Source organism: Petromyzon marinus, chromosome 25, assembly GCF_048934315.1.
Source record: "Petromyzon marinus isolate PM22_M1 ecotype Great Lakes invasive population chromosome 25, UKy_Petmar_22M1.pri1.0, whole genome shotgun sequence".
In the NCBI taxonomy this organism is placed as follows: domain Eukaryota; kingdom Metazoa; phylum Chordata; class Hyperoartia; order Petromyzontiformes; family Petromyzontidae; genus Petromyzon; species Petromyzon marinus.
In genome coordinates this window covers 5,093,179-5,119,733 of record NC_133691.1, presented here as the reverse complement: position 1 = coordinate 5,119,733, position 26,555 = coordinate 5,093,179, and the positions used below count along the sequence as shown (strand labels likewise).

Below are 26,555 nucleotides of genomic sequence, written 5' to 3'. Positions count from 1 at the left end.
AGGTGGAACAGACGCAGCAAAAATTAGCTGTATCCTCAAATGACAGGGCTTTGGAATACCCCCCCTTAACCTGTATATAATCCCGGGTATTCCATAGCCGTGTCATTTGAGGATACAGCAAATTTTTGCTGTGTCTGTTCCACCTGAAGACAGAAGCTTGTGTTGCCTCCGAAACGTCGTGATTTGATTTAATTTAGTTGTTTTATTTTATTTTATCTACGTGACTTTACCGAAAAAACCAAAGAGTATGAATTCTTGCAGTCACGAAAGCTTAAAATCTAGAATTAAGCTGACAACAGTTGGTGCGATTATTCGCAAATGGAAGAAACACAAAATAACTGTCAATCTTCCTCGGCCTGGGGCTCCATGCAAGATCTCACCTCGTGGAGTTACAATGATCATGAGAACGGTGAGGAATCAGCCCAGAACTACACGGGAGGATCTTGTCAATGATCTCAAGGAAGCTGGGACCATAGTCACCAAGAAAACAATTGGGAACACACTACGCCGTGAAAGACTGAAATCCTGCAGCGCCCGCAAGGTCCCCCTGCTCAAGAAAGCACATATACATGCCCGTCTGAAGTTTGCCAATGAACATCTGAATGATTCATAGGACAACGGAGTGAAAGTGTTGTGGTCAGATGAGACCACAATGGAGCTCTTTGGCATCAACTCAACACACCGTGTGTTGGAGGAGGAGGAATGCTGCCTATGACCCCAAGAACACCATCCCCACCATCAAACATGGAGGTGGAAACATTATGCTTTGGGGGTGTTTTTCTGCTAAGGGGACAGGACAACTTCACCGCATCAAAGGGACGATGGACGGGGCCATGTACCGTCAAATCTTGGGTGAGAACCTCCTTCCCTCAGCCAGGGCATTGAAAATGGGTCGTGGATGGGAATTCTAGCACGACAATGAACCAAAACACACGGCCAAGGCAACAAAGGAGTGGCTCAAGAAGAAGCACATTAAGGTCCTGGAGTGGCCAGGCCAGTCTCCAGACCTTAATCCCATAGAAAATATGTGGAGGGAGCTGAAGGTTCGAGTTACCAAACGTCAGCCTCGAAACCTTAATGACTTGGAGAAGATCTGCAAAGAGGAGTGGGACAAAATCCCTCCTGAGATGTGTGCAAACCTGGTGGCCAACTACAAGAAACGTCTGACCTCTGTGATTGCCAACAAGGGTTTTGCCACCAAGTACTAAGTCATGTTTTGCAGAGGGGTCAAATACTTATTTCCCTCATTAAAATGCAAATCAATTTATAACATTTTTGACATGCGTTTTTGTGTTGTTATTCTGTCTCTCATTGTTCAAATAAACCTACCATTAAAATTATAGACTGATCATTTCTTTGTCAGTGGGCAAACGTACAAAATCAGCAGGGTATCAAATACTTTTTTCCCTCACTGTATCTATACAAATATGAGCAGAATACCATTTTGTCTCCATGTACAACAATAAATATCTTTGGGTCCAACCAATATTATCAAGTAGCTCTATTGATCTTAAATACCGATATGCGGATGGTCTGAACCATATTTTTGTTTGTATGTGCAGGTATAGAACGAAATTGTGCTTATATTTGCATTTTACCCACAGTCCTCCACGGTAACGCATGATGAGTTTGTCGCGTGGAACCAGACATGGGAAGTGGCACTGCTTGATTGCGTGGTTGGCATTTAGTGCTACGGGTGTTTTATGTTTCAATTTTAGTGAGAGTTGCCTTTGTTTAATTCATTATTATATATATATTTTATCACTGTTTACATGTGGACGGTGAACATTTGACAAATGCAGGCATTAGTGGAACTTAACTCACCCAAATCAGCCATCTGCCAGGCCCAATGTTTAACCGCAAAAAAAAAGTGACATTTACAAGAGAATGTTTTGACACGTAATTGACTAATTAGTGATCCAATGCGTGTAATTGCTTGCATTTAAATACTGGAAGGTATATTGTGCGTCAGTCTAATAAACTAATCTGTTGTTATTATTATTGGGGCGCAACATTTTAAATGTGGACGCAAGACAGGCTGGCGTGAAATTGGAATTTAACTCAAACACACCGCACCTCACGTTTTGCAAGGTACATGCCCCTGCACGTTAATTGCAAACATTAGTATTCATCAGCAGCGCCGCTTGCACAGCGCCCACTCGGCAAAAGAAGAAACTTGGATGCATCAGCAACATTACTTTGTGATATATACGTTTTTAAAGTGCAAAACACCACCAAATTTGTAACTTCCTGCTATTTGTACAAGTTTGGTGGTTAAAATCCTACGCCTGCCTTGGAATTTTGAGGGCACACTATCAACAAAGGTCTATACGCAAAACTGGATGTGAAAGAAGTGTAAGCAAGAGTAGAGTCTACAATTATTGCGGAAGAGCACACAATTCTAAACCCTTACGTGTAACCACTGATTTACTTTGCCAGAATAATCTTTCCAAACAGTCCCTCCATTTAAATGATCACCCGTGTACAAAGCCGGGTCTCAAAGCCAGGTCACAAAGCCCACAAATAGTCTGCTCAAACCTCCGCTAAACTGCCGCCTGGCAGTGACTGGCATGACTCGGATAGCTGTGCGAATGAATGTTTAATCGGAAAATCATTACAGGGGCCTGCACCCCGTGTCCCCGGCTCAAGGCTGGGTTGCACCGCGCATCTCCCGGCTGCTGCCGAGGTAGGCCAGTCTTTGTAACCAGGGCTTAATTTGGCCGTGACAGACACACAATTGCCTACTCCAGCGAGCGAGTGCCAAGGGATCATTACCGTCAGTGAGCAAGCGGTGAAAAGGAGGGCTCAATCAAGCGGACCTCGGCGTGCAAGCCAAGCGGACTGTGCGCGCTCGGAGCATCCATGCGCAGGCATGAGTCCACGAGCAGCAGCAGCAGCAGCAGCAGCCTGCAGCCGGAACCTTTACTGGTCTCATCGGCACCGTCATATTGTTTTCTTCTCTCCGTCATAAACGCGAAGCGGCAGTACGGCGCAGTGGTCAGCGCACACCGTGTCCCCTCTGATGTTTGCGACCCGAGTCTGATTCCCTGCCACGGGCAAAGGAGACCCAATTTTTTTTTTCTGTTTCTAGGAACGATGTGGCCATGATCAGGACGCAAGGTCTTCTGGCAACAAATCCGTCTTCCTTTCCATAATCCTCAGTGTAATGCAGAAAGCATTACAATGTAGATACAAACAAATTATATTATTATAATGCTTCTTTAGCAGCAAAAGCCTTGCTGAGTGTGACCATTTTTTTTTTTTAAAGAGGGACCTGACAAGTTTTTTTCAGCAGGGGGGCGATGTTGCTAAGCGTAATCCCAATTGAGTAATTGCAGCAGATTTTTTTTGAAAGCATTGGGATGTTTCGCCAATACCAGCTACATTATGTTTTTTAGCTAATAATACAAAATCGGAGTAGAATATAAACATTTTGGCTTATACAATCGTACAATTTTTTTGGGGGGGGGTTGGGTAATTAACACATTTTGGCCTTCATCCAGCAGTGGATTGGCAAAGGGCTGTAAATTATAATTATATAATTACTAAGATCTTCATAAAATCAAAAGCCGCATGGGGACACTGGCGAGGCACCTGGTGTGTGTCCCTCGGCTGGAAATGGCGGTGTGTAGTGACACCGGGCACGACAATGTGTCTGCAAAATTAGAATGCGCCACAAAACTCCTCCTTGCACAGCGCCAGGCTTGGCTTGGAAACTGAACGAGTTGCAACGAACAGCGGCATTCACTTCTGTGCAAGAAGCCTCGGTGCCCTCTCAGCTGGACTGCAAGAGAGACTGTGAGGGCGATTCGAGCTCAAATATATAACTGTGACACTGACACACACACTCTGGTTATCCTCGCAGCGGCTTTTGGCTAGCCATCGAACAAAGACGGTCAGATGCGCTTCTGCGGCCGTCTGGAACGCTCTTCCTTCTGATATCAGGAAGCCACTGGAGCTATGCAATTTTAAATTTCGATTAAAAACTAATTTCTTTAGAACTGCGTTTTGTGTTTAGTATGTTGTCCTTCCCCCACACTTCTGATTATCACGGTTGGCTACGTACGGTGCAAAATAATTTAAACATAAATACTTAGTTACATTGGTCGGTACTCTACGGGCGATGAAAGTTTTGAGATTGGAGGTGAATGCGCCATCGCTCTAAGCAAACGAGCCTTTTTAAAAAATCGCATGAGCAGCTCTGTAGGAGTTAAGTCACCATCGAGCCAATAGGTTTTGGTTTAAATCAAAACCCGGGCAGTTCCCCCCAAAGGGCAACGATGATGATGGAGCATCGGAACCGGAATCAAAGTGGTGAGGAGCGTGGGACTCATTTCACTGGAGCCGGAGTGAGGGCAGGGCCCTTCGCTATTTTTGGGGGGGGGCATTTTCCACAAGAACGAAAAGCCACGGTGTGTTCGGCCTCGCTGCGAGTTGATTGGCTCACAGGTGATGACGTCATCTTGCGTCCTATTTAAGACCAGAAGCAGGTAGATCTCTTCACAATTCTGGCGAAATCGCCCGATGATGCTGGATTTAATTACTCGTGAAACCTTGGATTGCGAGTAACTTGGTCTGCGAGTGTTTTGCAAGACGAGAATTTTTTTAAAATAAATAGTAATTTGATAAACGAGCGATGTCTTGCAATACGAGCAGTACGTGTACAGCATAACGCTTTGTCTACTGAGTGTCACGTCATCACAACTGAGCCAATGGTTCTTCTCTCTCTCGCTGTGGGATTGTGGGTAATCATCTCCCATGCTCGGTCTCAGTCGGCGTGCCTCACTCGTATAGTCAACATCTGTGCTAGCGTATACTGTTTACTACAGTACTATAGTGTTGTGACCACGTGTATACTGTTTACTACAGTACTATAGTGTTGTGACCACGTGTATACTGTTTACTATAGTACTATAGTGTTGTGACCACGTGTATACTGTTTACTATAGTACTACAGTGTTGTGACCACGTGTATACTGTTTACTACAGTACTATAGTGTTGTGACCACGTGTATACTGTTTACTACAGTTCTATAGTGTTGTGACCACGTGTATACTGTTTACTACAGTACTATAGTGTTGTGACCACGTGTATAATGTTTACCACAGTACTATAGTGTTGTGACCACGTGTATACTGTTTACTACAGTGTTGTGACCACGTGTGTGCGTAAAGCATTTTTTTTATTTTGTGTCCAAGTGTAGTGACTGTTCTTTAGTAACTGTACTGCAAGTGAAAGTCGCCCTGCACAATAACCCTCTTTTCTCTCGTCTCCCTCACACCAGCCACGATTAAATGTAATTAATAAATTTTCTTACTTTATATTAAATTTAAATATAAAAAATATAAAAAGGTATTTTGTATTAATCATTTTTATATGAATACAGTATTTTGGGGTTGTGGAACGAATCGTCTGAGTTTCCATTATTTGTTGTGGGGAAATTCGCTTTGATATACGAGTGCTTTGGATTGCGAGCACGTTTCTAGAACGAATAATGCTCACAATCCAAGGTTTCACTGTACTCGTGAAATATCACGGTACTCAAATTGAAAATGTTGAAGATTTACTCTCCCAACACGCCGATGGGCTGAAGCAGTAACTAATTGTCACGTTTTGTTTACGTGACGAACATTACTGGTTGGCTGAGTTGGGTGACTGGGTTAAGTACACATTTAAACCTATTACGAATCAGCTTCACTGTTGAGCAACCGACTTGGAACCCAAAATACACAGTGAACTCTATGGTAACGAGTATCTCGTTTGTAATGAACCTGTACAAATCCTAATTACTCCCAATACATATTACACGTTTCAGTTAATGGCTTTTTGCATATGTGTAATACTACATATGGTATATAATATATATGGCAGATATATGCACATAAATAATAAAATCATGTATACATTCACTGCCAACGACAAGCCAGTAAGTGTGTGTGTGTGTTCTCTCCCACTCGCTGTAACCAAACGCGAAGCGGACGTATGTAAAGATGACAATTTAATTGTTACAAAGCAACGGGGGGAAGGGAGGGGAGGGGGGTAAAGAAAAGCCCGTCACATTTTTCAAACGATTTTGATCATTATAAGTTCGCAGATGCTGCCCGGTTTCTGTTTGTTGCTGCTGTACAAAAAAACCCCGCGCAGCAACTGCCGAGTGGCTTTTAACAAGTCCCGCAGGATCATTTATTCTGGGGTTGTACCAACGAGAGACTCCTACCCACGTGGGTGTGATGAAAGGGGAGGTGCGGGGCAGGGAGGGGTGGGAGGTGGTGAGAGGGGAGGAGGAGGGGAGGGGAGGAGGAGGGGAGGGAGGGAGGGAGGGGAGGAGGGGAGGGAGGGGAGGGAGGGGAGGGAGGGGAGGAGGGGAGGGAGGGGAAGAGGGGAGGGAGGGAGGGGAGGAGGGGAGGAGGGGAGGGAGGGGAGGAGGGGAGGGAGGGAGGGGAGGAGGGGAGGGAGGGAGGGGAGGAGGGGAGGGAGGGGAGGAGGGAGGGAGGGGAGGAGGGGAGGGAGGGAGGGGAGGAGGGGAGGGAGGGAGGGGAGGAGGGGAGGGAGGGAGGGGAGGAGGGGAGGGAGGGAGGAGGAGGAGGGGAGGGAGGGAGGGGAGGAGGGGAGGGAGGGGAGGGAGGGAGGGAGGAGGGTTCCAGAGGCGACAACACAAGAGTCGCAAACCCTTCGGATCTTTGGCACCCCGCTCGCCGGGACATCACCAAGTGCTGCCAGCTTCACTCCGTGCCCGCACTCTCGGGCGCCGCTGAGGCGAGATGTTGTCTCCCTAGCCTGATGCGTTGGAGGAGGACGTGGGTTCGATCCCGACCCTGATGATGCCTGTATATTTGGAGTTTTGACTGATCTCTCTCACCGTGGTGGTTGCGCGGATCTTTCCTCGAGCTCCTCCCGTTCCCCCCCCCCCCCCAACACGTTTGGAAACATGCGTTTAGATTACAGTATTTGGGTGCCACTATAAATTCCCACGTATGATAAGCCGCTTGAATTATCTACTACGATGTGTGGCCAGGTCAACTCTGAAACACTGCTCCGCGGCACTTTACCTGATAAAATAAAAATATATATCGCTTTTAGTTGAGTTTCCTTGAATACCATTACCATGGTCCCCTTACATTTAAACTATTAAAAACTTTGTTTTTACCTGCTAAGGCACACTGAGCTATGTCGCTCTTATTCAGAGAAAAACCTGGCCACAAATGATAGCTCAACGAAGTGGCTTACCATCGTGTGGAAACGTATAGCAGCCAAATTGTCTAAGCACGTGACGTTGATTGTAAATGTGGAGGGAAAAACCAGAGGACCAGGAGAAAAATCCATGCGACCATTGGGAGAGAGCAAGATAATGCAAACTCCAAATATACAACAGGCGTCAGGGTCGGGATCGAACCCATGACCTCCTGTATACCAGGCGAGGTAGGTCACGTCTCGCGACCGTGGCGCCTACGAACAATCGCCGCAAATGCCATAGCTGCCCACAGCCGCAGCACGCAAGCAAAATCTCCACTCCTTGTTTTCTGGGTCACCACGCCAACCCATCGCGGTTGTTACTGTTAATGAGCCATCCGGCTCTGCCATTAACGTCACTGCCTTCCATTCAACCCACTCATTTGACAATCCTTTGGCTGTGTGCGTGTGCATGTGCGCGCGCATGTGAGCAAGAAAGAGAGCCTCAAGCAAGCGTCCCCTTTGAAAACGTAGGAATAAAAAGACACACGGGCATTGATGAACACACAGAAAGAGAGACAGGAGAGGAGCATATTCAGACTGGCAGACAGGGCGACAGAGAATCAGAGAAACAGAGACAAGCAATGAAAGACGTATAAGCAACAACAATGAAATTTGACTCACCGATGACTTTCACAAAATATGCATCAGATTCAAAGGAATTGTGCAGCGCGTAGAGAGACAGGTCTCCTCCCATAACCAGCACGTCCAGGATGCCCTGCAACAACAACACAAGCCAGGAATATCAACACAAATTCACTATCGCGCGCAGTCCCGCAAAGGACACGTAACACATGCACGGGCTTCACTTTGCTGACACCCCCAACTCATGCACATCCAAGTGACGAAGCAAATCTGTCGTTTTTCAATTGCAAGAAGGCATCTGGTTACCCTAACGGTAGACAACATTTCCACGTGTGTGTGTGTGTGTGTGCGGGCATTTGCCATCACACGCAATGGAATTCTCGCAAGCTCGAGTCGAGGAAGCACGACGGGCGGTGGGCGATGCGCTACGCAACATAAAGCGGCGGAAAATCCGGAGACTTTTCATTCACCTCCAATGCTCCCGCTTCAGCCCTCCCACCACCCGCGCGCTCTCTACCGGGCACCGATTTGCACGGTGGACCTGCCAAGATTTAGGTGGAAAAGCCTCAACGGTTGAGCTAAGCGGGCGGAACTGCACCGGTCGCAATGGTGATGGGGTTTCAGTGACGAGCGCACCAAGCGGCAGTAAATAAAAAGGAATTCCAGCCCGCAAATAGGGCAAGATTAGAGGTCTTGCAAATGCTGCCAGCGACCTGGGTCAGTGGGCGGATTAGAATAATGTAGACGTGTCCCCTTCGTGTCGGCGACGCCTCGCGCGTGCGAGCGCGATGGAGCTTTCTCACTCTTCGGCCAATCTTTTCCGCCGGCCTGTGTCACGGAGGCGTGCAAGTACGAGCGATGACAGACAGCTCCCGCGCGAAACCAAAACAGGTGGAGGGGCTCAGCCTCGTGCAAGTCTCTCCCGCAGCCACGATAACGTTGCGGGATTGAAGAAGTTCAATAAATAACATACAATCTTACGATCATTTTGTATTATTAAACACCGTGAGCACACAACGAGCATTGGACCTTGTTGGGAACGCGTAAGCAAGGAAACAGATGGACGTTAATCTGCTTGTTGTTTCTGTGAACAATTACCTTTAATGAGTGTTAAATATTTCTGTGAATGCTTAGTTCACTGATGTGCGTTCATGTGGATGCATCTCACTCGTTTATTACGTGTTTATGGACCGTTCTCGCAGGCTTAAAAGCTTGAGGAAGACACTCAGGGCACCCGGCTGAAAAAAAACCTTGAATGCTCCGAAAGGGATCTGCGTCCACCGTCTGGATTACCTATCTGCCTATCTGGACGTTTGTTTCAACTTTTAAACCCCTTTCATGCATTGTGTCTACTGTAGTGGGCTCCTATTAGATATATATGACTGCTATTGTAAATGAAAAAAATTCATGGAGGGCGGGGTGTCCTTTGCCTCTCAAAATCGCATTAAAGAAAAAAAACCCGTGTTTTTTGCTCAATAATTTATGCACGAGAAGCTAAAAATTACTCTTCACTGACTAGAGTAAGGGAAAAAAAATATAAAGCATCTACAGTTTCCCATGACAGATTGCAGGTGAAAAAGATGTTTATTTTCTGCACCATCCAGAATGCTTCTGTGACCAATCCATCCCACGTGCATCACGATGGAATAGATGCTCGCGCTTGTTAACATCTGCCAATAGATGTTCGCTCGCATGCGTTCACGTGTTCACATGATGCTCTATATCTGAGCGGTTGTTTACATGTCTACGTGCGCGTGAGTTAATGTGCATGAAGTGTGCGTGTTTGTGGAGCCGCGGTGCAGTGGTTAGTGTACTGCTCTACAAATCCGCAAACCTGAGTTCGATATCTGGCCACGAAATTCCTGGAAATAAATCAGTGACGAATATCTGAACCTGCTCTGGGCCTCCCCTATGTCAACTCAGCCATGAACAAAGTACTTAGTGCATCGTGTAAACATCATCATCACTGGAGCCACAGTGATGATATTTACATCATCATGTGCTGTGCCGGCCTTTATAGGTGCTCGCTAACAGCACTTGCCCCAACAGTCTGTTACAGGCTATACAGGGAATCTTTGTCTGTTCTTGTGTGTGCGTGCTTGTGTGTGATACAGGATCTAATTAGGTGGCAGTAGGCGTTAATGTCCCAGCTTGGCTACGAAAGCAAAAAAAACATTTGACGTACCGCCCTGATTTTTGGAATGTGCTCACGCGCTCAGTAGCTCGCCGTGATGTAAATTTTAGACAGAGCCAGCCGCACAGAGTTTTAATCAATACTAACATTTCCAATATACCGTCGCCGTCCAATATAACATCCACGCGAGCTATAGCCCGCTCTTAAATAAGGGTTTTTGATTATAATATCATCAGCACCGCCGTGTCAAGCATGCCAATGTAACAACCAGAGAAGTTAGAAGTATGGCTTTAAACCAGGTAACGTACACAATGCGGCGTCGTCTATATTAAAACATTTCTTTCAGGTAACATCTCAGTAATACACTTCAATTCCCACACATGAATTCAGTCAGTTCTGTCCCTCGGGGTCAGGAGCGGGGGGAGGGTGTGGGGAGGGGGGTGGGGGCATGGGGGGCCCACACAAAATTCATGTTGGTCATTTATTTCTTGGAGATTTAACACTGCCCGGTGTCTGCCCCGCTGCTTAAAACCCCCCCACGATCTCCGGGAGGTCGCCGGCCCAGAGATAGGTCTCACACGAGGCAAATTTCCATCCAATTTTCCCAAACATCCATCAATTGATCTGCGCCCGAGTCTAATTCCGAGCTGGCCTTGGTGGTTAACCGTCAATGGGTCTCCTTTGTTGGGAATCTCATCGGCTCTGCGATGGAGACTTACTCGGCAGCATCGTGCGTGGCACTTGTTTTCAAGCCGCAACGAATGGCGCCGACTTCCGGTCTAAATTTCAATTGATTTCTAACGAGGCCTTTTATTTATCCGGAATAATCCCCGCCGTGCTACCCGATTTATTTTTCGGGCACGTTCTGCCACGGATGTTTGGCGGGTTCGTCGTCGAGTATTTTTTTTTTTGCCACAGAGTCATTATTTCCAGACATTCAACGTCTCCGCGGAGATTTCCTTTTGGCCTTTAGTCTGTCCCGGAATGCCCCCGATTGCTTTTTTGAGTGAGGGCACTTGACATCGAGATGCGATGACGTAAAAATGGCTTACGCTTGCAAAAAAAAAACCGACCATGCGATCTCTCCGTATGAAGGGAAAGCCTTTAACTTTTGCTTTCTTAACTGCCCAAGTGCATTGCACCGATCACGTGTCTGCAACGCGGCACAGGGGTTTTAAATTCAGACTTTGCACACGGTTTTTTGCCGTCGCCATGCACAACTTTGCCAACCGCCGAGGCTCCTCGACCACGGCGAACGCATGGCTAATGGAATAAATTACACACAATCCTCGAATAAGTGGACAATCGCGTTGATATACAGCATTCCCCATGATAGGCAATTTTCAGTCACAGCAATAAACGCCTATTTTATGTAACCCCTGTTTGTTGTTTTTTTGCCTTAACCTTGTCAACTAGTGTCCAGCCACTGACGTTGGCAATGCTTTTAATCCTGATCTCTGGACTGCTGTTAACGATCATGATGGCAATGGCACTGACGGCGGTGAAGACTGCGCCGCTCTTTGCTGGAGCTGCTGACGATGACGACGACGACGACGACGATGATGTATGCTGAACTAAATTCGCACCGTACGGTAGCCAACCGTGCTCATCGACAGTGGCACTGTGTACGCCGGACCCGTTCTGCCCGCTGTCGCGGCCCGCGCTCGCCAAACCCCGATTCACAGCAAACCGCTTGCGCCGAAAGCTGGCGCCGCTCGCCGGAACGAAAAGCGACCGGGCGCCTGCACGCGCGAAGACGGCGAGATGTTCGGGGCAGAAAGCACGCGCGAGGCGGGGGAGCGCCCGCACAAGTGTGGCGTGCGTAGCGGCTCGTGCGCCGCAAAAACAAAACAAAACTTCGGCGCATGGTCATTTTCACCGAGTGTGAAAGGGCTCGCTCGGAAAATGTGTCCGCGCCTCACTTCTCCGCGGCAACAGCGGTCCCCCGTTTCCATGGGAACGCGGCTCCTCGAGCAGACGGGTCCTGCTGTGACAGTGGCACAGCAGGCTACATTATCCCAGAGCCCCCGTCGCGCCGCTCGCCCACCTCTCCTCGCCCCACGCGTGCGTCGCACTGCACGCGTGCGTCACAACACCCCACGCGTGCATCGCACCGCATGTGTGTCGCACCGCACGCGTGCGTCACAACACCCCACGTGCGCGTCGCACTGAACACGCGTGCTTCGCACTGCTCCACGCGTGCATCGCACCGCATGTGTGTCGCACCGCACGTGTGCGTCACACCACTCCACGTGTGCGTCACACCACTCCACCTGTGCGCTGCACAAGAGCCTGCACGACCGCATCTGTCGTGCGTGTGTATGTGAGTGTGTGCGTATGGGGAGTGTGTGCGTATGTGAGTGCACCACGCGCACACATTTTTTTTGCTTTAGCTAAGTTATTTTCTTATTTCCAACTGTGTGCTACAATCGCTTACACTGAATAGCCCTATTCCATCACCCGAAGCTTCCTCAGGAGCAGAAGAGAGAGACACATCCTGACAGAACAGAGCCCCAGCATGAGACGCCAAAGGGACAATACCGACGAACTGACACTTTCACTTGCATACTAGAGTTCTGTAGCTGTGTAGGAGGCTGAACCTTTCTCTGCGTCTCTGGTGAAATGTTTTGTTCCAGTCTTATATCTGCATTGGCTACAACCACCAGCGAGAATGGTTGACAGCTCAGGAATGTTCTTGGGCCATTCGAGTAAGGCTTGGATATTGTTCCAATCCTTCACGAGCCATGCGACTATTGTTGGCTCAGCCACAACCATCTCTGTTCGCTGAACCCAGGATGTTTAACGTGTTGGCTCAGTATCTGACAAGGGAGATTAGCTGCCTAAACCACCAATGTAAAAATAAAGAATTCACGCGGTGGTATTAAAAAAACAATACACCGAGTTCGTCATTAATGTTCAGCCTCTTGAGCTTTTGGGTCTGGGCACAGCAACTGTGATAATAAAAAAAGATAAAAATTGCCTTATACAGGAAACCGATACAATGCGACAGGATAACGTTCCAGATACATCTGACATACCTTGTATCGTAGAACGTTCATTTATGGACTTAGTTATTTTTAAGGGAATCGGTGTTTATTTTTAAACACGACTTCAGACATTGTCCAGCACTAGAAATAGTTAAGGAAGGCAGTGCCATGTCAATGATTTCACCAATACAGGAAATAATCAAAAGTTGGGTACAAACAGTTTACAGGGATAGATAATGTTTTGTTCCCAATATCGTATTGTAAAGCACATCATCAAGCTGAAGCTAAAAGACCACAGCACTCCACCAGTGTCTCACAGCGTGCCATGGAACACGACGCTCTCAAACGCAGCGTCTCAACTCACGATACCGGCAGCAATTGGGACGATATCATCAGCCGTTGGCATGCCGGGCATAACGCAAGAGAGGATAATGGATCGCCGCCGATCGATGCTTGCGGGGAGAGAGTCTAAAAAGCCGCACGCGCAAAGGCTTTGCGAGTTGTGTGGAAGGCCACTGTCACATTGCATTGAGTGCAATTTGCGTCTCGAGCGGGAACAGTTTGAGATAAAACCAGCTCGCGGATGCATACGGAGAGGGCGGGTGTATGCGCACACAATGGCGAAGCCAGGGTCGAATTCGAACCGCGTTGTGTGATCGGCATCGCGCTCGCTGAAGGTGAATGCCTTCAGGGAAGTCGTGGACTGTATACGCAACTGCGCACAATTCTGTGAGTCACTTATAACTGCTTTGCCGTTACTTATTGCCAATTATGGGCTCAGACTATTGTCCTATCATCTCATAGAGTCCCTGGCACGTAAGAATATGCTACAAAGTGGCAGTGGGGGTCGCAAAATGCCGATTTATTACTAACTAGCTTTACTACCCAGCTTCGCCCGGGACTTGAATTCACCACGCCCCGGGTTCGTAGCGCAGCACGCTAACCACTACTCTACAATGCGTTACGCTTCACAAGCGCGGGTCACGTGACAGATTTGACGTCACAGCTCACTTGCCGTGCAAAAAAGATATATGCATTATTGAGCTCCCCCCCCCTCCCCCCAAAAAACCCAAAAGTGTATTTTTATCATTTTTGCATGGTGTACAGTCTGGAAAGTACCCACATGGAAAATTTCCAGTTTGTTGCATGTCGGGAAGTACGCGAAACATTTTGAACAGAAACGCATATTCACAACTTAGCCTTTTATATATATGGAGATAAACCCCAAAGATCTGATTGAAATGAGGGATTTCGATCGGATCATTGGGGGGGGCACGTGCCACCCCCCCCCCCCCCCCCCCCACTGGCTCCGCCTGTGTGCGCACAAGGTGAAAATACGTCCGCGTCAACTTGCGAGCCTATTCGGAATGCACAAACATGAACGAAAACTAATATCCCATTTAGCTCATAGAATACCACTGCAAGTGTCGTTAGCAAGCCCCCTAATGAGGCAGGCATAGCCAAGGAGGTGGTGACACAGACAAGTGATGTCTCTCCAGTCTTCTTCTCAGCACTGGTTTTTACAAACAAAATCAAGCACTGCCCCTCGGCCCATGTGTGTGTTCAGGTTGTACCGCTTGTTGTTCGGCAACGATTTACGACCTCTCCACCCGTGGTTCAGGAAGGAGCTACAAAGGACGTGGAGCGAAACGTTGGACACCGTGCAGAAGAACACGTGGTACAGCCCGAAACCACATTACAGCACAACTGTGAAACCCTACGCAGCAGTAAAAACCAGAGGCTGCATTTAAGGTAGATCACAGTGTGGGAGAGACTCGGGACAGGTTACGATAACGACAATGGCTGGAATCAAACTTGGGTCACTGGGATCATCACAGAGGGTGAATGACTTCTCCATCTCTGTTTGTACGGGCACACGCACGGCGGTGTAAACAAGATACGAAGGAAGCACACAAATAACACAGATGAATGAGGAAGCACGTAAGACATAACCGTGCATAGGGCTGACTGATGCTAAACATTTACTCTGCCATATACAAACACAATCATAATAATAATAATAGCGGTAGATTTCAATAGATTAAGTTTGTGCATTTTACATGAACAAATACGTACACGGATCACACGCACGGCACTCTCGCACAAGCACAACAAAAAAAACCACATGAACGGAGGAGAAGAGAAGCACACTTGCCACATGCGCTGTTTTTTTCTTCCCCAAAATGCTGTCAGTGAGATTAAACAAACCAGATGCTGTTGTGCCATAGCTAAGAGCAGCACAGAGCAGTCAAATTACTGAAGCCAGACACACCGCAGCCGATTCCATTCCTGGGCAAATTGGACATGTGCCGGGACTCCCAACTTAATTTTATTAGTTAAATAAAATTGTGTTCTTCTTCTCCCTTGCCTACTTTAAAATCATCAACATCAGTCATGCAGACCTCCCTCAGCCATTCATTTTAATCAAGGGGGTGGGAGGTGGGAGTCAGCTTTACCATACTTCACCACGCTTGTCGGTGCGACTCGGGGAAGAGGCTGGTGCCCAGGACTGGCTCAGACTTCGCTAAAGAATCAAACTCGGGTTCTTGCGGGTTCATAGTGCGGCGCGCCGACCCATGACGCCAACCGTGGATTTGTCTATTATTTCCTGAAAGCGTTGGGCAGAGGTAGAACATTGAGACGATGCGAACCCGTCGAATCGCCGGAGCTCTTTCGCAGGCCGACGTGCAAGCAAACGAGGCATCGAGATCTCCCTTGCATAAGAGATCTGTGGTCTCCATGAGCTATCTCCCGATGATTCTTAGTCATCAGCACTGAGATGGGAGCCCAGGGGCAAGGGAGGTTGGCAAAAGATATCTGTCCGAATCTATCCCCGTGTGTTTTATCGAGCGAATGTTTAATCAAAGCATTGCTAGTCATTCCAGATGATCGAATAGTAAAATACTTGTAAAAAGGGACGCTAATGTATGTTTTTTTGGTACAAAGCCTTTTTTCGACATTAAAACCACAATGTGTGGCTCGTGAACGTAATAGTTCAATGCTATTGTAACTGCGAGCAAGTGCAATACTATTACTGTCCCATTACGGAGGTTAGAAATGTGTTGCCCATTCCATTTACGTGAATAAAATATTTTTTTATATTAAAATTACGAACATAAGCTGGCACACCGTTCCACCACGCAGCTCTGTCACACGAAAAAAAATACATAGGCGTAGGCCATATTAACATCAAATGCTAATTTAAGTGAGTGCTATTTGTTTGGGAGCTTTACAGAAGGCCCAGGGGGTGCATAAAATCATTTGACAGACCCGCAAGGCCCCTGCCACCGTCTCGGAAGAAAACCACATGTTGCTAGCGTGACACGACTTTTAATTTAATTCCAGCAGACTTCAGGGGGAATGCACGGTTGAGAAGAAGCTACTCTGCTTAGTATTCATGGGGAGGGGGGGGGGGGGAGGTGGCTGTTGGGAGTAACTCTATCTACAATCCATTCCCGATGTGATTTTTTTTCTCTGCCTCCATTTCCAAAACGGGGCAGTCGTTCTATTTACCGAAAGGGTTTTCATTTCGATGGGAAGCGAGCGGGCTGCACGAGACCGACCGCCGCCGGCTTCTTTCTGATGAAGGTCGCGGACGGGAGTGACCAACACCATCCACACCTTGACCTTGCTCCTCCCAAACCCAATCAGACGCATTAAACGGTAAAATGGTGCCACAATCTCGGCGAGGAAGCCCTCGGTGACTGTACTTATTGCGTGTGTCCGCGCGAAGCGGGCAGCTCCGTTGCCGCTGTTTGCCAGCGCCCTTCCTCCTTGACGAACCTGGCAATGGCCGCGTTCGATTCCCGCCCACGGATGTAGCTAACCAGTCCTGGTCATCCGCTAGGTTGACTCGGCCTCAAGTGAGCCCTTTGGTACAGTGTGTAAACATCGGCATTGGTGACCAGGGGTAGTGAGGTCCACCTCATCGTGTGCCTTAATAAGTGCTCGCTAACAGAATGCACCACAACAGGTCGATACAGTCAGTTCTGCTATAACGTGTCTTGTTTTCATAACGTGAATTGGATTTAAAGCGATGAATATATTAGGGAAGAATTTTTTTTTTTTTAAACGCGGATGCGAATTGGATATAATGTGATTGAGTGAACAAAACTACATTGCACGAGTAGGAATAAGCAGTTTCTATGGCTGCCTTGGCGTAGCGTTGCACAAGGCGTTGGGATGCTGCTGGATGCTTCGAGATGCTACCCACGTGCTTCAGTCTTTGTTCAGCCTGCGTAAGCATCTCATGTGTTATCGCGGACTGCGCTTCACCCTACATTATTTATTACAACGCGATTTATAATAATGCAACTACCACGTTATAGAACAAATGAAGAAATAACAAGTACTCTGAAATATTATCCCGTTCAGTCGTGTGCGATGACAGGTTGTTAGAAATTGACAGCCGAAGCCGGCCTGAGCTTGAATTCATCTCAGCATAGGAAATGATTACGAGGTGTTGACCGCACAGTTCCCTCGCGCACTCTCACAGCCTAAAGAGGGGGTTCGCTAGATACCAGGGGAGGAAGGGTTCATCCCTGCCTCCTCCACACCCCCACATATCCCACAAAGCACCCCCACCCCCCCGGCCAATTTGATGAATAGTCTCGGTTTAGGGTCATGATTCAATTCAAGAATTAATAGCACAGGTACGTCTAACATCGTAGTGAAGGGTAGCACACCTCCAGTGGCTTTAGGGGTGACGTGAACCCATAGCATACAACGTACACAAAATAAATAAATACAATCTTGCACGCGTGATTTGGCGCATGGGCCGCGAATTTAATTAATTATATATAAACTTACTAAGTGATTTATTATTGTTAGACCGTGACTGGATGGACTATGACAAAAAGCTAAAGACCTGCGGCCTTGTGTGCACAGAAGCCTGCGTTTGAGCACGTTGTGTATGGACAACGATGACACAAGTGCTTGCAGACACAAAGATACCCCGTATAGCCCACGGAGATTTTTGGGGAAAGCGCTGTTTGTCTTCCTAGTGCAGACGTTTATATACCAAAGCAGGCATTGATTTGAGAGCCAGTTTATGGAGCAGAGGTCCAAAACCAGTTCAGATATTGCTCATCATTGATATTAGCTGTGGATAATAAAAGTGTTTTGGGTTAGATCACTTAAATATAAATGTGTCGTTAACCCGACATCACCCGGCACAGCCAACCAGTAAGGTTTGTCACTCTGCACGTTTTGTTTACGTGACAAACCTTACTGGTTGGCTGTGTCAGATGGTGGCGGGTTAATGACACATTTAAACTCACGAGATCAAACCACCAAAAAACCTTTATTATGAATAATATTGGTCGCGAAAGCCTGCTACGTGTCAAACTGATATGAGCTGTGGCTAAGAATCAAACTCAGTCCACCGGGAGTGTAGCTCGGTAGGCCAACGCCAACCCACACAAATTTACGCGCATAGCCGCACACCCCTGCAATGCACCCTGGTGCGAATACAGACTCTCCCGTGCAGGCACACATTCACATACAATGATAAATAGCAAATCACATTTTGGACATATGACCGATTGGTCCAAATTAGTCATCACTTTTTGGTACTCTATCACCTCTCCTGTGAAGGTTTCCTGGCTTGCGTGAGAGGTTGGGATCTTGCCCTGGGATGTCACTTGGTGGTCTAATTGCTGACACTGGTGTGAGCAGCTAACAGCGAGACCCTTGTCTGTTTATACCTTTTGTTTTTATACCATGTTTTGATTTGTTAATTAATTTAAAATTTCTGAGGGTTGCGTTTACTTAATAATTGTTAGAAATAAGATTAAGCCGTGAATATGATGCTGCATATAATTATTGTACAGCGTTTGTGAAATGCAATTATAGCATGAATAATCCGATGTAAAACTGCAATTATTATTATAATTGTTATCGTAAAGGTTGAAGATCGTGACAGCATGGGCGTTGGGGCAGCTGGTTAGCTCGGCCGATTACTGAGGGTATTCTCCGTGTCTGTGTGCCTTCAAACCTGTGTGTGTGTCTCCAAGTGACAGTTATCTGAACTGGTCCTGGGCCTCCCCTAGGCTGACTCAGCCTCAAATGAGTACCTGGTGCGGTGTGTAAAACATCGCCACCGGGGAGACAAAAGCGGCCGGGCGTGGTGCTGGCCACCCACCCCCTCGTGTGCCGTGTCGGCCTTCATAGGTGCTCGCTAACAGGACTCTCCCGAACAGTATGTTATCACTATAGGGGGGATCTTTGTTTTTTGTGTGTCTATGACTGCGCGTGTGCGTGCGTGCGTGCGTGTGCACGAGCGTGTGTGCACTCACGTCTTCGTAAAGGTCGAAGAACGTGGCGACCAAGGCGTTGGGCAGCCGGGTCAGCTCGGGAAGGTCCCACAGGGGCTGCAGCATCCGTCCTGCGGCGCTGCAGCTGGGCTCCGTGCAGGGCACGTTCTCCAGCAGAAACGCGGTCCGTGAGCTGCAGTACATTGCGCGTGCGAAGGCACGAGCGGACACAAGCACAAGACACAAAGGTCCCTCGAATAGCCATACACAACACTGCTGCCAGTGAGCGAGTAGGAAAACCGATTTTGATTTCTGAGCGTTGATGCCTACACGCTGCACCGGGTACTCATTTGAGAATGATTGAGGGCTGGTTCAGTCGTCACTCGCCGCTGATGTTGGCCGTGCTCAGGAATCGCTCGGGTCTCCGGGTTTCGTTGTGCAGTGGCAGATGCAACAACTCCGCTCCTCCCCAACACAAAGAATACCCCCGTGTAGCCTACATAGACCATTGGGGGAAGTGCTTTCAGCAACCACCGGTTTATGTGCACAGTGCTGATATTTACACACTGCAGCAGGTACTCATATATGGGCGGAGGACAGGTTTAAATAACACAAGTCACTGAAACTATCCTTGGCAATGAATCGACTTCAGGTCGACAGATTCGCACACTGCAGTTATCCCCGACTGCGACACCATCACTGCCCAAAAAAGACACACACACACAGGCACACAAAATGCCATCCTGTTTGACCATTCAAAAGTACCGTAGGCAAGCACCCATTAAGAACCGCATGGCATCCTGTACATGGGAGATGAAGTGCAAGGAACTATTTACAGTATAATATGAAGGCTTTCGCGGCCATACATATGTGAGATCGCATAAATATAAATGCGGCTGTCACCTGATGAGGATGGTTGTAATTACCGGTGAAATGTCGACTTCGAATTGTAAATGTTGTGGGTTTACTCTCCAACACACCGGTGTGCTGTACAAGCAACGAATTGGCACGTTTTGTTTACGTGACAACTCTTACTAATTGGCTGTGTCGGGTGGTGGCGGGTTTAACGACACTTTTATATAATAATAGGGGTTTTCCCCTTTTTGCTGGCAACAAAACTGAAACCTTTTTACAAGGATTCATGTCTGCATTAACCACAATACCTGCAGTCAAAATGCAAACAAAAAAAACATACTATGATAATATATGCATTGTCATTGAAACTGATTTTGTTTGCATTTTGAAAGCAGGTATTGTGCTTAATGCAGACATGAATCCTCGTAAAAAGGTTTCAGTTTTGTTGCCAGAAAAAAGGGGAAAAACCCTATTATTACATTTTGGTACTGGCAAAGGAGGTCTAATGATGTAGATGCTCACCCCAAGCCCTCATTACTTTGATAGTGCATTGTCTTTGAGCTGTATGCCTTTTGGCGTCATCTGGTCGAGCACCAATTGGGTCGAGGCTCAAAAGAAAGCCGTCCCTTGATGTGGACCAATCAGTTTCAAGGACAATGCATATATTATCATAGTATGTTTTTTTGGTTTGCATTTTGACTGCAGGTATTGTGGTTAATGCAGACATGAATCCTTGTAAAAAGGTTTCAGTTTTGTTGCCAGAAAAAAGGGGAAAAACCCTATTATTACATTTTGGTACTGACACTTTCATATATTTACATGATCTAACCCCCCAAAAAAACCTCTATTACGGATAACAATTTCAAGTAACAATTACTTCTCCAGTAATGGCGCTGGATAAGCTGCACAATAACCTTACTCTGTGGACAGTAGAGAGTGGTACCGGTGTAAACATCTCGAGGTACAGATATAAAAATTGCCACCTTTGTGCATCCCTGAGATTTAAAACCAGCTTGCTTTGCTCGCGCACAAGAGACACGCAAGCTCGCAGAGCCATACGTGCATGATTGAGTGATGTGCTAGCCCATGCACAGAAACGCAACAAGTACTATATTTTGATTTAAAGCTTTCGTGACTGCAGGGATTCATATTCTTGGTTCTTTCGGTAAAGTCACGTAGAAGGTAAACAATACAATTATTTAAAAAAAATATAAAAAACAATTAAATTCTCACGACGTTTCGACTGCAACACAAGCAATCATCATCAGGTGTGAAAACCACAACAAATTTTCAAAGGATTTTGCACAATTTCCCAATGACTGTTGCAATGTTGCTGGAAAAGAAATGATTAAATGTTTTGTAAAAATGTGGCTTAATCACATTTAATTTTTTGCCTATGTATACATTTTTTTAAATGAACCTAAAAAAAAACTTAATTATGACTAGAGGCAAATCACTTCAAAGTTATCCCCCATTTATCAAAGCTCTGTATGTTTTCGGAATGTGATTTAATTTTACGTTAATATTAAAGTCAGCTCTTATTGTTTTGATTTTTAGTGGAAGTAAATTCCCAATCCGCTTGCTCAGCATCAATTGAATAAAAAAAAAGATCTTACATGGACATACACAAGCAAATAAAATATCCCTCGTGTAGCCTTTGACAGACTTGAGGGAAGTGCTGTTAGTGAGCACCAATGCACAGCACACCCGGCCACCTTTGTCTCCCCAGTGCTGATGTTTACACACTGCACCAGTTACACGTTTTATTAAAGGCTGAGTCAACCGAGGAGAGGTCCAGGATTAGTTCAGATATTCGCCACTTGCTATTTGATGGCGTTCGGGAACAGGAGTCGGATCGGTTGGTTCGTAGTGCAGCGCGCTAACCGCTAAGCTACCACTCTCCTACTTATACATGCATATACTGTACTGTATTATGTACACACACACACACGCATAAGTGCACTGAGAATAAATGACTCTGCATGAGGTATTACCATAACCTTTCCCTAGCCAAATATTACAATTGGAATGAGTGCCCAAAGTGCACAAGAAATAAAGCAATATATTTTTTTGTCATTTGACCTCTCGCATACTTAATCAAGACCGTACACATTTATATTTTCACAAATGCAGCCAATATAATGAAAAACAACTTAAGAATGCTAGCACGTTTAAATACAGCAAACGAGGTAAAGCCCACGAAGCTTATTTTGCAAAACTAACATTCATTTCAACGTTAATCCATTTTCATATCCTTCTAAAAAGCTAAGAAAACAAACAAGTATGAAGTTGGCCAATTGGGTATAGGCTAGCATGAGAAAGCCAATCGGCTTTCATATGCCAGCTGTCCATTGTGATTGTTGCATCCATCACCAGACCCTCAAGTGAGCAAAACATGTCTTTGTTTGGACTATTCTCGGCATTCATTAATCAGCAGAAAATGCTTTATACCTTGACACCAGTGATAGAAGGGGCATTTTGTGATGAGTAATGAGCCTCGCGTTTGTTTGTGGGTCTGTATCAAGCGATACTTAAAAAACATTATTTTTTAGATCTCATTTAAATAAAACTTAGTATGCGTGTTTGGCTCCAGAGTCTCACGGCAATGCCACATGCACTAGCTACACGCGCGCGCATGAAACTCTCTCGTGAGACCATACCAATGACCCACTCTTATGTGGCATGAAAACACTGCAGCTCTGAGAGTAAAGTTAAGAAATTCCTTCAGACAAGCAATGTAATAACAATACAAAGGAATGGCCTCTCTGCCTCTTCCAGTTATGGCGTTGCTACGGTAAATGTGTGACGAAAGCCATCGCGTAGAAGCTTTGCCGTAAAAAGGCTACCCGTACTTTCAGTCTGATATTTTGGAGAGGCACGGCATTGTACGGAGCATAAAGCGGCGGAGAGGGAATAAAAGCGGCTGGGTGGCTCAGGGCCCAGCTAATGCTTGCGTGGGGAAATCACACAAACACATCCCGTTTTGAGTCTGTGCAGCAAGGTAGATGGTCTCTGCCCGATTGCCAATGATGGCACAAAAGAACCCGTGAAAAAAAGAAACAAAAATTGATACACACAGGACAAAAAAAGGCAACTGAATTATTAAAAAAAAAATTGCATTCAGGTGGTGCTCATCTCCTGTTTACAGTCCTGAACCAGTGGTGGAAATTCTGCAATCATATGGCACGGACAAGTCTATTCAAAGAACCCCTCTTCATAAGGTGGTACTTCTTTTAATCGATCCTGGAGAGATTATCGGCTGAGTCAACCCCCAACCAGACAAAGATCCCCCGTATAGCCTTAACAGGCTGTTGGGAAAGTGTTGTTAGCAAGCTCATATGAAGGCTGGCAGGGCACGCGAGGGGGGGGGGTGGGCCAGCATCACGCCCGGCTGCTTTGTCTCCGTAGCGGCGATGTTTACACACCGCACCAGGTACTCATTTGAGGCTTAGTCGACCTAGGGGATGCCCAGGACCGGTTCAGATAATCGTCAGAGGTGTTGGTCTCGAGCGGGGAATCGAACTCGGGTCGCCGGGTTCGTCGCGCAGCGCGCTAACTACTACACTACCCCCCCCCCATCCCGCCCGATGAGCATAGATTTAACAAGATGCAAAGATGCGAATTGGATGTACTAGAGCTTTCACACGGCCTTATGCCCACTAGGATTGGAATTTGCAACCTTGCGATTGCGAGTTGATCGCTCCACCGCTGAACCAAACGGTCAGTTCCATGCCAGCAGCGAGGATTATATTTGTGTTTGGTCAGAAAGATGTCTCCATTCCGTGACTTCCGTTTTCCAGGGCCAATCCCTCATGGTCGTTTGAGCTGTCAGTATTCTAGACAAGCAACAATTCACTCTCCTCCCCACCCCTGCAGTGATTTGATGAATTCAATCAAGTTTCTACAATTGTTGTCGTCCTATTTGTACTGCCTCACTTGTATTGCACGTCTGGTATGTTCTATTATACATGTGCTAACAGACCAAGGAGTAGATTCTAGCACATTTTTAAAAATCGATTCTCCCGTACAGAATTCAATAACGCGACGAACCTGGCCACCCGAGTTCGATTCCCATCCATGGCTAACGTCAGCAGTGGGTAATATCTGAGCGGAAAGAGGGGGGCGGGGGGGAGGTCTTCATCAAGTGGTGTATCGACAATTGGCTGTAAATTATTTATTGTTATTTAATTGTGGACGCGAAAATCAATTTTTATTGACGAAACACGGCACGCCTGGAGTAGTCTGAAACAATCTGTCTTCGTCACATGACTTTGCACAGCTGGGATATAAGTGCTGAGTATCAAAAAAATAACACGTTTTAAAATATACATAACAACAGATATATTGCAAGAGATAGTCAGCGTTTCATTCTATTACACAGTGCAAGTGTACATATGAATGCTCACAAACTAAACACGTTTTTTACGATGTTTCTCCTTTCCCGATCCTTTGGTTTAATATAACAGTAATAATAATGGCAGTTACTTTATACTGTAAATGATGGCAATTATTTACCAAGGCAACATTACGTCTCAGGACATGCATTTTTCAGAGGTCTTGCAATTAAATATTTGGCCGACTTCATGAATGTTGTGGAACGTGGCGAGGAAACCAGAAAACCCACGGAAAGGTGAGGAGCGGGGGGGGGGGGGGGGGGGTGACACTCAGCACTGCCATCATCTGGCCATGTCTCACAGCCACACACCTATAACACCTGGCAAGCCCCTGCCAGTCAACTATACACACTAGCTCAAACCTGCTTGATTTCTTGAGATCTTCCGAGATCTGACATCTTCAAGATCATTCGATCTTCGGCAGAGCATTGGAAAGAAAGGAGCTATTATTAATTCACTTTAAAAAAAAAAAACGTACTGTACAATTTCATTAGCAACACGACATACACATATAAAGCATTGTGCTTCTGTCGCCAACTGAGACAGGATGAGCTCTTAACTTGAAGGCACGCGTATTTTAAATTAATTTCCTAAGACTCGTCAGACTTGGAGAGGGCGACAACGGGTGAATAGAGTAGAATACACTGCTTGCTAAACGTGATCTGGACTGACAGCTTGTCACTGCTACTTTTCAAGTGTCGCTGGCTTCAGAACCTCAAGTGGCGATGCCACTTGCAGGAAAACAGCTCGTCTGCATGCAGTCTAATTACATTTATAATTTGCAAACATGCACGGTCCCCTCCAGACACGAACGGGAGATGCTACGCGGTGTTCATTTCAGTTTTCGTTTTCCTTGCCCGGAGTCAAACGACAACTGATAAAATGCTATGAGTGGGGGCAAGAAAGTCAGACTAATAAAAAAATGCGACGTCAAAAAAAGACAAAATAAAGTGAATGTAAGCCAACATGTCGTTTGCTAGCTTTTTATGAAACAGATCAAAGAGCTCACTGTAAAAAAAAAATTGAGTAAAACTGTGAACTTAGAAGCGGCCCAGCCAAATTCTATTTACTAAGGTGGCGTTATGATGTTCTCCGACTGTACATCTTCTGAAGAAAATGTAATGCCTCAATGTCTGCTGCACCGAAGTACTTTAAACAAGATTTAAAGATGTATAAATTGCATTTCACTGGCTGCTGGAAACACAGGTACGTTGGCAATGCAGCAGTGGAAAATGGACCGACTTTTTTTCCCAGAGTAACTCAGCAGCCATTTACATTCAGTGCTATTTACCGAGCAGCATTTTTTTTTATCTGAGAATTAAATCTGCACGTATCTTCATGACAGCGTGAAGAGTTAATTTAAAAAAAAACGCATTTAAAAAAATGCTTTCTGAAGAGAAAGGGCTGCATATCGATTTATTTGCATTTTATATACAGTGTACAAAAGAAAAAGACGAAAACAAAGATCCCCCATGTAGCCTGAACAGACTGTTTGGGGAAATGCTGTTAGCCAGCACCTATGAAGGCCAGCACGGTACACAAGGGGGTGGGTGGCCAGCACCACACCCGGTCGTCTTTGTCACACGCGGGTATATACAAAACATAAAAATGTGTTTTCCAATAAAACTGAAAATAAATATCACGCGAAAGTAACTGCTGGGATTTTTTTTTGGCAGAGTCAAAATGCTAAATTGGTTTATCCAATGCAAACACACAGTTCAGGAGCTCACATGAAGCGATTTAGTGAGAATCATACGCAAGACCATTAATTTTCTACAACTTGGCGAACACTGCAGTCGAGAATTTAATTGCTGCCCATCAGCGACCGCGCTGCTTCCGCTCCTGCCCTAGTGAGGCGCTGTCCCAGCGGCGCGCTTCCCCCATTAAAAATGAATGACAAAACGGCGGTGATCCCAACAATCACCCGCCCGTGCCGTCAAACTTGGATATTTTGTCTTTCGCGACTTCATGGGCGGACTCAAAGAAAACAAAAAGTACGGAGGCAGACGAGGACCCCGCGCGTATGCATCGTGAAATGCTGAGAGCGGGGAAATAACATCCTCGTTAGCGCGTTGTGCAGAATGATCAAGTAAGCCTTGATTGCGGAGCTCGCGC

The 26,555-nt window shown here is 46.4% G+C and overlaps 1 protein-coding gene across 1 annotated transcript in view; it reads right to left on the bottom strand.

Moving 5' to 3' along the window:
* The window catches only part of ITFG1 (integrin alpha FG-GAP repeat containing 1), a 188,230-nt gene that overhangs the window by 66,465 nt on the left and 95,210 nt on the right, over nucleotides 1-26,555 (bottom strand). Inside the window, exons 11-12 of the mRNA XM_032960639.2 lie at nucleotides 19,234-19,384; nucleotides 7,856-7,949 (exon numbers count right to left, since the gene is read on the bottom strand). Of these exons, the coding sequence (XP_032816530.1) occupies nucleotides 7,856-7,949; nucleotides 19,234-19,384 (245 nt within the window). The remainder of the gene's footprint in view (nucleotides 1-7,855; nucleotides 7,950-19,233; nucleotides 19,385-26,555) is intronic.